This window comes from Penaeus japonicus, unplaced genomic scaffold (assembly GCF_977035675.1).
Source record: "Penaeus japonicus unplaced genomic scaffold, GWHDUDI00000001_assembly GWHDUDI00000002, whole genome shotgun sequence".
In the NCBI taxonomy this organism is placed as follows: Eukaryota; Metazoa; Arthropoda; class Malacostraca; order Decapoda; family Penaeidae; genus Penaeus; species Penaeus japonicus.
In genome coordinates, this window is record NW_028234404.1 from 46,855,890 (window position 1) to 46,868,389 (window position 12,500).

A 12,500-nucleotide genomic window follows, 5' to 3' on the forward strand; every position below is an offset into this window, starting at 1 on the left:
ACTTGTAATGCTATTTCACTGGTAATGTTCAAGCGCAAACGGAGTAACGAGTCACACAACGCCATGACCCTTGCCGTCTTCCCGCTACCTTGGTAACCGTAAGGCCTCAGGATAAATATAGAAAGGAATTGATTTAGCACACAAGAGAGACAGGACGGTTACGTAAGTCAAGCGGTATCACTGCTCAGGCATCGCTTGGCACCTGCCAAGCCTTTGTGCGGGGTAACACGCACGTACATCTAATGGGATATGTGCACATGCAGTACACACGTAGAAACACGCTCCAGTTTTACGTATTTCACATGCTGATATTAGGAGTCTTCCTTAAAGAGATATCTTGAAAGACTCATAAAACGTAAGGAAGCCGTCGCCGGCAAATAGCCTATAAGCCGCCACAGTTTTGTTGATTCAGCAAGCGTCATGCACCCCCGTGGCACCGCAAAGCAAGGTTGCTGAGTTGCGCCACGCACGTCTTCCTCCGACTTGTAAATAGCTTGTTTGTAACGAGCGACGCCGAGCGCGACGGGAGATAGAGAACTCTCTGGCGCAAGAGGGTGTCTACGGCCCTTTGTCGACGGTCGGGAGCCGTCGGAAGGGAGGGGCGGGGAGGGGGTGAGTGGCGGCAGCGCCGGCTCGAGGTGGGGAGGCGGTGGGGGGAGTGGGAGTGGTAGTATAGAATCGAGAGGGAGTCCGGGAAGGGCCGAGGGGAGGAGGGAAGTCTCGGGGGGGAAGAGTGGGGGTCGTTCTAGGGTACAGTTCTGGAGCCTGCAAATAGTGAGTCGTCCCCAACGTACCCTGGAGAGCGACCAGAACACACTTATCGTGTACCGTTTTGTTCATACTTCAGCCTCGTAACTTGGTTGAGGCCGTGGCTGTCTCTGTTCCTCACATGGCAGGCACTTTATGAGAAGGTGGGGATGAGAAACACATTTTTGAGAAAGATAAAGGGAGGGAGGAAGAGAGAAATAGAGCGCACGCGAATCTATGTGGAGAGAGGGAGAGAGAGAGAATCTGTGTGTGTTGAAAGAGAGGAGCAAGGGAAGTAGAAGAATATCCATTAGGCAGAAGAGAAAAAATGACAGGAATGTGTGAAACGTAAGTGAGGGAAATAATTTTTTTTTAATTATAAAAATAAAATATATAAATTCAGATATAAATATCTTGCAATAAAGAAGCTTAAATTGAGAACAAAGAAATTGAGAACAGAACAAAGACATTCCGCAGAGGATGAAGCGGAGATCCCGAAAAATAGCAAAAACAGGTAATTAGGTGAGGAAGAAGAGGCAGGCCGGTGTAATGTCATGCTGTTCCACTTCCTTGTCATGTTCTCCTTCATGAAATAGCAAGGGCTTCATGACAGCGGGCAAGAGAGCGAGGCACGATAATTATGAGGTAATGTCATACACAGTCAATAATTCAATAGTAATTCACCTGTTACACGGCAAGTAATTAGGTGTTTCTGGGAGCGTGACAGTAGATGGAGCATTTTCAAGACTCGGAGCCAGACGGAGCGGATTTCCGGGGAATGGCAGACAGACACACGAAACTTAATGAATCTTGCAAAAATGCCACAAGTTCAAGGCCATTTCCCGATACCAGGATATAAATTAGCAACTCAGTTCTGGGATTTGCGCCAACGGGGAATCTAGGGTGACCGTGCAGAGTTATTTCCAGAATGCTTGAGTTACCGCTGAAATTCCCTCGTGATAGAAACCGATGACTCGGGTCGCGCTGATTTTGAGCTAAACATTTTGATATTTTGTGGAATTTCTGGCCACGCAGAACGCACATACTTTGGCAACCCCGTCACACTGCGTCTAGACAGTGTTGGCATATCGTGGGCATTTAATTTCCCCAAGATAATCTGCACTTGATTATATTTTTTTCGTCGTTCAGAGATCATTATTTTATAGCCTTATATTACTGGGTGTGTCACAAAGTCACTATGTTGTGAAATGAGATCTGAAAGACGCCTAATAAAAGAAATGTGCGGCCGGATACGTCAATAATATAGCGATGGCATGTTTAACAGAGGACATGCAAGGTGCGCAAGTCCAATTTTGTTTTGTATTTTTGTTTTGCATATACTTGATTTTTCGGTTGTGTATGCTTATCTTATAATACTTGTGGAGTTCAGGTGGCTGCGGAAATAATTACCAATTAGGAGTGAATGACTCCGGATACACGACCAAGGAGCGGTCATGCGCCTTTTGAGTAATAAAGTACAGTCAGCATGTGATGATGATATTTTACAGTTTGGTTCCCCTCGGGCGTGGGGGGAGGGGTCGAGGGGGGAGGGGGAGGGGGAGGGGGGTTCCAAGGGCAAGTTCAAGGCAGGCTTGTGGGCTCTGCCATGTGATCCTGTTGTTTTCTCGCAGACATTTTCCCTCGTGGCTCGTGTTTTCTTAACTCTTGTTCCCGGCCGGGTTGCTTCGTCTTTTTTTAAGGATGTCAACACTTTCCTTCGAGATCTTTTTTTTTTCATCCTGTTCTGCCTTTCTTTTATCATCTCTTTTGCCTGTTCACGTATTTGTTGTTTGAGCTGCTGTACCTTACCGTGGATATATATTCCTCTCTCTCTCTCTCTCTCTCTCTCTCTCTCTCTCTCTCTCTCTCTCTCTCTCTCTCTCTCTCTCTCTCTCTCTCTCTCTCTCTCTCTCTCTCTCTCTCTCTCTCTCTCTCTCTCTCTCTTTTCTCCCTCTACCTCTCCCTCTATCTCCCTCCCTCTACCCCCTACCCTTCTCTCCCCCTCCACCTCTAACACATTCACTCACTTTATATGTGACTGTAGATCATACGTGGATGCACTGAGCGAAAGTGGGTAGACTCAATGTAAAGTGATTATCCACTTCGCTTTCCCCATCAACTCTAACCGCACCAGCAGGTCCAGCCGTTACCCACTCTGCTGCCCACCACGACCTTCCTTCTCACACACCCTGCCACTCTCCTTGCCGACTCTGCCTTGCAACCGTCCCCTGTCGCTGGTCGCTTTCCCAACGATCTCTCCGCGCCCGAAATCGTTGGTGCTCTGAGTATGGCCTGAGTATGGCAACACTTTTCAGCGCGTTGACTTGTCTGCAACCAAGCCTTGTTACTTATAGCTAAAGAGGGTATCTTTTAGTCGAAGCGAAGGAATAGGCCCGCTGCCTAGCCCGTAGTGCCACTATCACGTGTGCCACCCTGCCACCCAGTCAAAGTTCAAATAAAACTGATGGATGTGACTTTGACAGCCAATGCGTAGGCAGTTTAAGATCCAGGATTCAGTTCCCACACATAACCCTTTCACCCTTATGTGACACAGGAGTTAAAATATGACAGACATAACACATGGCACTCTCCTCTGCCTCTGCCCTAGTTCCCGGCCTCAGCCCCGGGTCTACCTATGCCCTTAAAGTGTGAGCAAACCTTATCCATCTCCTTTGTGGTAGCCAATCTCTTCATCACTGCCCTCTGTTCTTCCGAGCTTTCATGGCGCTCAAAGCCAGCCGCAGTCATCCCGTCCACCGTAAGACCAGACCCTCTCCCTCACACTAGCAAATAACATGCAGCACCGTGACACAGTCTGCCACATGACACTTATGTTGAGAAGCTTAGACCAAGGTCACATTCCTGCGGTGGAGGAGGAAGCCACCGGTTGGTTATACCGGTCACACACGCCCTACTGCCCCAGCATATCTACACGCGCACACGCACAGACACACACACACACACACACACGGAGGCACGCGCACATACACAAACATAAACACAGGCACCCGTTTTCATTCGCTCGCTCTGAACTTGGTGTCTCGGCGGTTTGTCCGGCCTGCGAGAGCCAGGTATTCGTGGTGTGGATGGTGTTGTCTGGTGTTGTCCCGGGCGGGCTGGGAATTCAACTAAGCCTAGAAATGGTGGATCTTCCCGGCCGCGACACCCCCGCACAACGATCCGAAAATAACAAAAAAAAAAGAAAAGAAAAAAGGTTTGTTTTATCATGTGGTGGCGGAGGCGTTGTGTAGGCCTACCTTCAATTCCGACCTCCGAGATGTTCTCGTTCACGGAGCTTAGCATTCGTATGGGAACCTTGAGGATATATGAACCTTGAGTCGTTTCACTCGCAATCAGCCGTGAGAAGCGGAATCTTCTTTAATTGCAAAGTCTATCTTTTCTTTGCCAGCTCTTGTTCCATGTGTATGGTTTGTTTGTTTTTTCTTGCATTTCATTAATTTTGACTTTTGACAAGTGTTGTCTTTCCCTCGAGGGTATAGGTTAGTGTATGACATTTGCTACGCCGTGCGCTAAGTGTTTTAGGGTTAAATCACTGTTAGGGTTAAGGTTTAGGCTTGAGTCCCCTCTCCCCCCCTTCCTCCTCCCCCTCCTTGTGCGAGTCTGTCACACTTACACTCGCTTTATTTATCCTGCCAGCTGCCGCCATGGCTGTTGTTGTCTGTGCCGATGTCGTTGTGATGTTCGTCTTCTTGTTTTACAGTAGTTGCTATTTGCTATTGCCGGCCCTCCTGTAGGCTACGCGGGGAGCTCATCCTTTCCCCTGGCTTTGTCGCATGGCTTTCCTTGTTTCCTCGTCCCACATGGGCGCTTCCTCTTTGGTTTTCTGTTGTTTTTATATTAGGGTCTTAATTGGATTATGTAATGCATTTGTCTTCACTTCGGTTTGTGTGTGTGTGTGTGTGTGTGTGTGTGTGTGTGTGTGTGTGTGTGTGTGTGTGTGTGTGTGTGTGTGTGTGTAAGCGTGCTAGAGTGTGTCTCTTCGTACGTAATGAGGCTAGTTGCCCGATCTGGCAATATCTTACTACTTGTTCGGTTAAAATCCGAAAACGAATGTTCTTGCTTCGCTTCTTTGTCCCTTTTCGTTTCGTATGTTCGACCTTTTTCTTTGTCCCCTTCCAGGATTTCCTCCCTTGTTCCGCCTCCCACACATTCGCTCTTCTCTTGTTTGGTTGGTGTCTTTGCATCCGGAAACATACCTGTATGTTTATTGGATACTTGGCAGTGGGGGGAGGGAGAGAGAGAGATAGAGAGAGAGAGAGAGAGAGAGAGAGAGAGAGAGAGAGAGAGAGAGAGAGAGAGAGAGAGAGAGAGAGAGAGAGAGAGAGAGAGAGAGAGAATGATAGCAACGGCTGCGAGTCTTTCCATTTTTATCTTGCCCATTCACTAAGGAGTCGACAAACACACCACGCATTCACTCCCCCCCTTTTCACTAGAAACTACTCTTCTCCATCGTGACTGTCCGTCTTCGACCTACCTTTTATTGTTTTTTTCCTTATTCTGTTCAAGGTCTTGTCGTCTATCGGGTAGAGTATCTTGCTCATTTTCTTATTGAAACTCCCTTCCAACAAGTGCTGTCCTTCCACCCTCCTCCTCCCCCACTTCGTCCATCTCAAATCCTCTCCCAGCCTGACCCTTTGTCCTCTGATCCTATATTTCCTCCCATGAGCTGTGTCAGTGGAGGTGCCAATATGATAAACAGTCGCATCAAGCAAAAGCAGCGCCCCTTTCTGTCCCCCTTTGGCATCCACTGGCTTAGCCTTGAAAAACGCCACTCTGGAGAGAGGGAGCGACTGTTAATGACAACGTGGCAACTCGGGCTGTTGATCTTTTTTCTCTTCCTTTCTTTCTTTCTTTCTTTCGTTTTCTTGGTCGTCTCTGATACGTGGGGTATTACATGTGAGTCTTTCCCGTGTGTTCCATCACATGGCAGTGTCGGCACAGCTATATTGATCGTCACCGCTGAACTATTCCAGGGCAAACAAATGCGACGTGCGCCGATGGATGGCAACCGCGCGGTGAATGACCTGACCGTGGCAGGGACAAAAAAGAAAACGAAAAAGAGGAAACGAAAAAAAAGAGAAGAAAAGAAAAGATAAAAAAACAGCCGCGTTTCTGTCGTGACTCCTTTGAGGGAGGTTTGTAGCCATCCTGGAGAAGCCGCCTTCAAGACATCTCATGCTAACTTTTACGGACCTTCAGAACCGGAAGTTTGATGTAGACGGAGGGGGGGGGGGTTCTTTGCTTTTCTGGGAAGTCTTTCTTGATTAAGATTGACAAAGGAAGGTGAGGACGAACGCTGTGTCACAAGGTTATGTGAGATGACTGTTTTCGTTTTTCCTTTCGCTGTGCTATCCCATATGTGGCCGTGTTGCGTTACCTGTCTCGGCCCCTGAATCGCTCGTACCTCGTCATACTCGTCCGCGCACGAGTATCTGTAAGTTCGTGCGTACGTCCGAGTCGGCATGCAACAAGTGTCATAGCCATGGCCAGCTGAGACGAGCGGCCGCCTCACCTTTCCCTTGTGCACTCATTAAGGAGGTAAGGTTAGCTCCGAAGAAACGCAGCGACACTTCCTTATTAGAGATGGTAAGGGGGACTGCCTGTCGAACGAGAAAGTACGTCTCAAGGTCGAAGGCTCGTGCCTTGTCATTGGAACTACTGATAATTACGTAAATAAACGGCGATCACAGAGTTCCTTGCAAGATGAGTTAAGCTTCAAAGAAAAGTCCTGCCCAGGTGAAGCAGCGCCCATGAAATCTGGGCATCCGTTGCCATTATTGATGGCACGTGGATGCTGGCGTGCTGTTTCGTCCTAGATCCCGTTACGAAATGTTAGAAGTTGCATATAGAACTCATGTTTCGTTTGGCGTCCCGGGAGGGAGAGGGAGGGACAAGAAATGCTCCGTGTAATGAGATGTTGTCATGGCAACCACCACTGCAACGTCCAGTTAAGGTAATGAGGATGACGGGCACAGGGCGCCCCCCTCCCCTTGTGTGCCTCCCGTCCCCACCCTCGCCTGTCTCCTTTGTATATTTCACCTACAAACCTGCCCACGTTCGACTCGTCCACCCGTTCTTGCTCTCTCGCCCATGCACCCACGCATGCCCCACTAAGACAGCATAAGCCAGCAGATAAAAAGGGGTAAAGAAGTGGGCACGTGCTAACCCCCGGCAGCCCACATCGGCCTTCTGATATCCGGGTCGGGTTGGCATGGGACACCATTATTGGGGAAATTCGACCAGCCTACTTACCCTCATCCGAATGGCCTGTAGCCTTCTTCGCTGACCGTTGAGCCCTTCTCCCCCACCGTGTTCCTGGGCATTGGGACTTTGCTATTCATTGTACACAGCCTCACCTTTCTATGTAATGCGCTCTCTTCTTTTCTTTCTCATCTCCCTCTCTCTCTCTCTCTCTCTCTCTCTCTCTCTCTCTCTCTCTCTCTCTCTCTCTCTCTCTCTCTCTCTCTCTCTCTCTCTCTCTCTCTCTCTCTCTCTCTCTCTCTCTCTCTATCTATCTATCTCTCTCACACACACACACACACACACACACACACACACACACACACACACACACACACACACACACACACACACACACACACACACACACACACACACACACACACACACACACATACACACACAAACATACACAAACAAACACGTCAACAAATATATGTATACACATGTTTATATGTGTGTTTGAGTGTGTCCCTTTCTATGTATGGTTTTCCCCATTGCAGAAAACACGTTAATTTCCATCACTTTTTTTGGTAACATTTTTTATCTCATCAGTATTCTTATTCATTTATTTATCATTTTTGCAGCATGCTAACATATTTTCTCTTTTATTTTCCAGGGTTACCGAAATCGGCCCAGCATCTCACTCAGCACGAGGAAGGACGCGCACGAGGGAAAAAGCAGAGAGAAACGTGAGAAGCCACGAACGGAAAGTCACCGTCAGAGAAAGTTAATCGTACTTGAATGCACGAGAGAGGTTAGACAGCGCACATTTCATTCCGTTGCCCACGCTTTAGAAAAAAAGGAAAGGGAGAGCCGATGCTATTGTTTGTCGTTTGCGATCGTTCTTAGTTGATTTTCTGAAAAGAGGATGGTGGCCAGTTGTGATGATAATGTTGCTATTGATGATACAGTGTTGACTAGTGCACACGCCGCGCCTGTGTTTTAAACCCACGATGTCGCGAGCAACATGTGGAATGCAAGTCACAGTTGGATCCCCCTTCAGGTGAGTACACACAACTCGTTAACATGGCATAACAAACCTGTTATGTTCTCTCTCTCTCTCTCTCTCTCTCTCTCTCTCTCTCTCTCTCTCTCTCTCTCTCTCTCTCTCTCTCTCTCTCTCTCTCTCTCCCCCCCCCCCCCCCCCCCCCCCCCCCCCCCCCCCCCCCCCTCTCTCTCTCTCTCTCTCTCTCTCTCTCTCTCTCTCTCTCTCTCTCTCTCTCTCTCTCTCTCTCTCTCTCTCTCTCCTGCACAGAATTCTAAGACGGATTTTATTCGACATTGTAATGAGTTCATGAGCAAAATGAAAAAGCTAAGAGTAGTTTAGTTGTTAATTACATGCATATTTTGGCCAGTTTCCAGTTGCTGTGATAATAATAGTCGTACCACATGTTTGCAAAGACATTGTTTATTAACCACAGTACCGACTTTACACGGTTGTACAAGTTATAAGTGTATTTTGAACAACGTTAGTGTTGCCATTTAGAGAATCCCAAGTTGCGTTCTACTTTAATTGTAAAGCTTGTAGCGAGTAACGTTCTTATTTTAATGTTTGCCATCATACACAACCCGATATTTTATTCATCAAGATTTACTTCTTTTCACCTAGACCAGCTTTGGTACATAGGCAACAGGACACGGATTAAGCATATGGCAACCGGCGCGAGGTCCGTTAAAAACTGTCATAGTACTGTGGTTGTAATGTTTTGATCTTTTTCTTCTTCTTCCTCTTCTAACATAGCATGCCTGCCACATCATGCCATAGTACTAAGATATTTGATGTTGTAGCTTTGGTTTGAAAAGCCTATATATTTGCAAGCCCTCTACGTACTTGTTACCTTGTGGAGCAGGTGTGGTGATTATTTGGAGTACAGTGATGATGAGACGTGTTACTCGTGTCATTTTTTGTTAAGGTGAATTTGAGATCATTTGGCACGTAGGGACAATATAGTGCCAATAATTGTATAGACAATATGTTTCTGGCCATGTCCTCGCTCAGGGCACTAATGACGGAGACTAGAAAGTGTGTGCTCCTCACACTTTTAGACGTATAAAAATACCCCGTTCTCTACTGATGATGTTTATGAATGTGGTTATTTTTAACGCTGTGTATCTTTCCAAACATCCACAAGTTACACTGGCGAGGAATGTTGAACATGGCTTGGGTAACATTCTTGAGCTCTTGTGTTTAAGCGTTCCTTAAGCCAGACTACACATGGGATGAGATAATTGCTCGACTGTTAGGTTCCATTGCCACAACGATAACATTCCCGTTCTAAACTGTCTTTAGATCAATACTCTTGAGATATTGCCATGCTCGTATTTGCCAGACTTGACCATGTAATCTCTGATATAAATTGTCATTTGCATGTCAGGAACAAAGTTTCTTATATCCTCCTCCACCTCGCCTTGTGGTAAGGACATCTGTGATTTTGCTTCTATAGTCGATAGCTTTTCATAGATGTCCTTCGAAACTAGAAGGGATAAGCTTCAATATCAACCTGTCCTCAGGCAATAGTAAATGAAACAATAAGATTTAAAATGAAGTAGAGAATTTAGGAATGGATGGTCTGCTGTCTGAGGCTGCAGCCCTAATGACGGGAACTCGGCTGGCAGGGGCTCATTCTCGTCTCGGTGAAAAGAAGGTGGGAACTAGAGGAACCGGCGTTGCTGATAGGCTGGACTGGGAAATCGGTAGGCCAAATCTGGAAGGATGGTTGATTGTGCTGAGGTGGTGATAGGGTAGATGGACTTGGATGGTTCGGAAGGTAGGCTAGGGCTGCGGGTAGGCTGGGGTGATGCTGGGTAGGCTGGCTGGGCTAGACTTGTTGTGGGTTTATGTGTAGGGTCGTGACGCGCTCTGTCATAACACACTTTTTTATGGAGACGTTTCGCCGCGGCAGAATGGTCTTTATCGTCCCCAGCCATAAGGGTGGGAACCATATCCCCTCCGCTGTCTCATACTTTTTCACTCGTGTCTGTTTGCGATGATTAAGGATTCCATATCTGAACGATTTTGCTATTTTCGATGCAAAATGTGTCGTTAACGCCGAGGGAAAAACCGTGAAACAAAATCATGTCCTCGGTTCCCACTCGCCGGAGAAAATAGGCTCAGGAGAACCTAGAAGTAAATAAATGAATCATTTGCACAAGTTTATGTATCTTTTCCCTTGCAATAACCCTTATGGGACCTGAAAGAAAGGATCATTTTGTTAGATAAGAGACGATTCTCATAAGCAAAGGATTTTCGTTGTTATTTTTCCAGACCATAAGGGCTAGAATAGCTTTAGGCGCCGGAATTTGCCAGAGGGTCGGATCACACACGTTGCTGACGACTGACGCCCCTTTGAACCCTCTGCATAGAGCTTGAAATTACCCTCGAGCTCCACGTTGGCTTATTCCATAGTCACATGTTAGAGCCAAAGGAAATGTCAGCTCTATGTATTAGGGGTATACAGTTGGTAATGGCATGCAGCATTCTTGAGCTTAGCCGGTCTGGCTATGCCAGCTGAAAACCAACAGAAGCTTAGCCATTGCTTCAAATTTTACCTCTAATAAACTTTTAATATCGTAAGTAATGTTTATGGTTATATATGGGAACTCATGAATAGGAGTAAGATTAGTAAGTGGCATTCTTAAAACATGTACGCGCACACACACACACACACACACACACACACACACACACACACACACACACACACACACACACACACACACACACACACACACACACACACACACACACACACACACACACACACACACACACACACACACACACACACACACACACATCCACACACACATCCACACACACACACACATATCCACATCCACGCACAGAAAGAGAGAGAGAGAGAGAGAGCGAGAGCGAGAGCGAGAGCGAGAGCGAGAGCGAGAGCGAGAGCGAGAGCGAGAGCGAGAGCGAGAGAGAGAGAGAGAGAGAGAGAGAGAGAGAGAGAGAGAGAGAGAGAGAGAGAGAGAGAGACAGAGAGAGAGAGAGAGAGAACCCTTGCTCCTGATTTTCTTTCACACCCGCACAGACATTTACTAATTGCACCCTCCCACACACATGGACCTGATGGCTCTTTGAGGGACTCTACAAACCTCGCTTCTGCCAGGACGGAAGGGGCTACAGAGAGCCTGTATGTACCCTCGTGATTGGCAGAGTATCCCCTCCCGTGTCTGGCCGTAGCAGGGGATGGATCCCTTTTTCTTTAACCCTACCAAAGTATGGCTCGTGTCCGCGTTCCGGCCCCCTCCCTCCCCCCCCTTTCCTTCGCTCCCTCTCACCATGCCCGGGTGCCCCTCCACTTCACCCGATGAGCCTGGGGGTACTCTACCCTCCGTCAGCTGGTCACAAGGACTCCTCTCGCGCATGGTTATGTTTCCATGACAACGGCGTTGATATGAAAGGCGATCAGTGAAGTGCGAGCGTTTGAAATCCGCCTTGGATCTTTAGTAGTGTGAATGGTAACAAGAGTACCAATGCTTTCGAAATCGGCCTGTACTTGTAGAGGCCAGAGTCTGATCCAAGGAAGCTAATAGTTGATAAAGTAATCACCAATAGTTCGCAATAGGCGTTGGAAGGTGCCTTCGAATATGCCGTCTCGTCTCCCTCATTCTGATGAGCAAGTCGCTGAAAACGTGCCCCAGCCTGCTTGTACCGGATGCAAGGTTGCTTTGGCCTTCCTGTTGATTAACAAATGTTCGTTCCCTGTATCCCTCCGAACATGTGTCCGTTTCATTATTCCCTTCCTTGGCGCAGATGCATATTTTCCACGTACGACAGGGGTAGTCGTGTTGCAACTATCTGGTAACGAGAGGATATTCGTTCACTTCCGTAGCGGTCAAGAGTATGTATTTGTTATTTAGCTGGCGAACAAGCGAGGACGTTGTTTTACCTGGAAGGTGGATGGGGATGATCCCCTCTTTACCTGGCGGGCAGAAAGGGAGCCTCGGTTACTCGCCGGAATGCCAACGTGAAAAGCGAGATGTGCCTCGCGAACGAAAGGATGATTTGCAGCCGTCCTTTTAAACTGGAATATGGGAAGATTAACGTAGGTCCGCCGTTGCAATGTTCGCATGTGGAAGAGATGTTCAGTTCCTATCAGAGCGTTATTTTCCCCGACACGATTCGCACAAACAGACGCAAACCGGTAACAGTTCCTCGGGAGTCATAACTCTAAAGAAAAGGTACATTGGCCGCTTACGAGGGACACGAATTGATTACGAAAACTTGAAACAGGCACGCGGAAACAATGAAGCGGTACGCGAAAGGCTTCGAGTCTAGTTTTGTCCCGGTCTGTGGGTGGGTGCGCCTCGTGGGAGACCCCGCTCCCCCGCCCGACCAGCCTCTCCGCCGCCGCTGGAAGCCCGTCCGACTGGCTTTTGTTTGATTCAAGCTGTCGAGCCCGGAGAGAACGCGACAAGTTTTTGTTTTGTTTTCCGTGCGTTGGCAGTGCTAGTTGTGGCGGATACCTTCC

At 47.7% G+C, this 12,500-nt stretch overlaps 1 protein-coding gene across 1 annotated transcript in view; it reads left to right on the forward strand.

The window, feature by feature from the left end:
* The window catches only part of LOC147472400 (uncharacterized), a 458,727-nt gene that overhangs the window by 419,079 nt on the left and 27,148 nt on the right, over positions 1–12,500 (forward strand). Inside the window, exon 6 of the mRNA XM_086545675.1 lies at positions 7,628–8,014. Within this exon, the coding sequence (XP_086401801.1) occupies positions 7,628–7,864 (237 nt within the window). The 3' untranslated portion in view covers positions 7,865–8,014. The remainder of the gene's footprint in view (positions 1–7,627; positions 8,015–12,500) is intronic.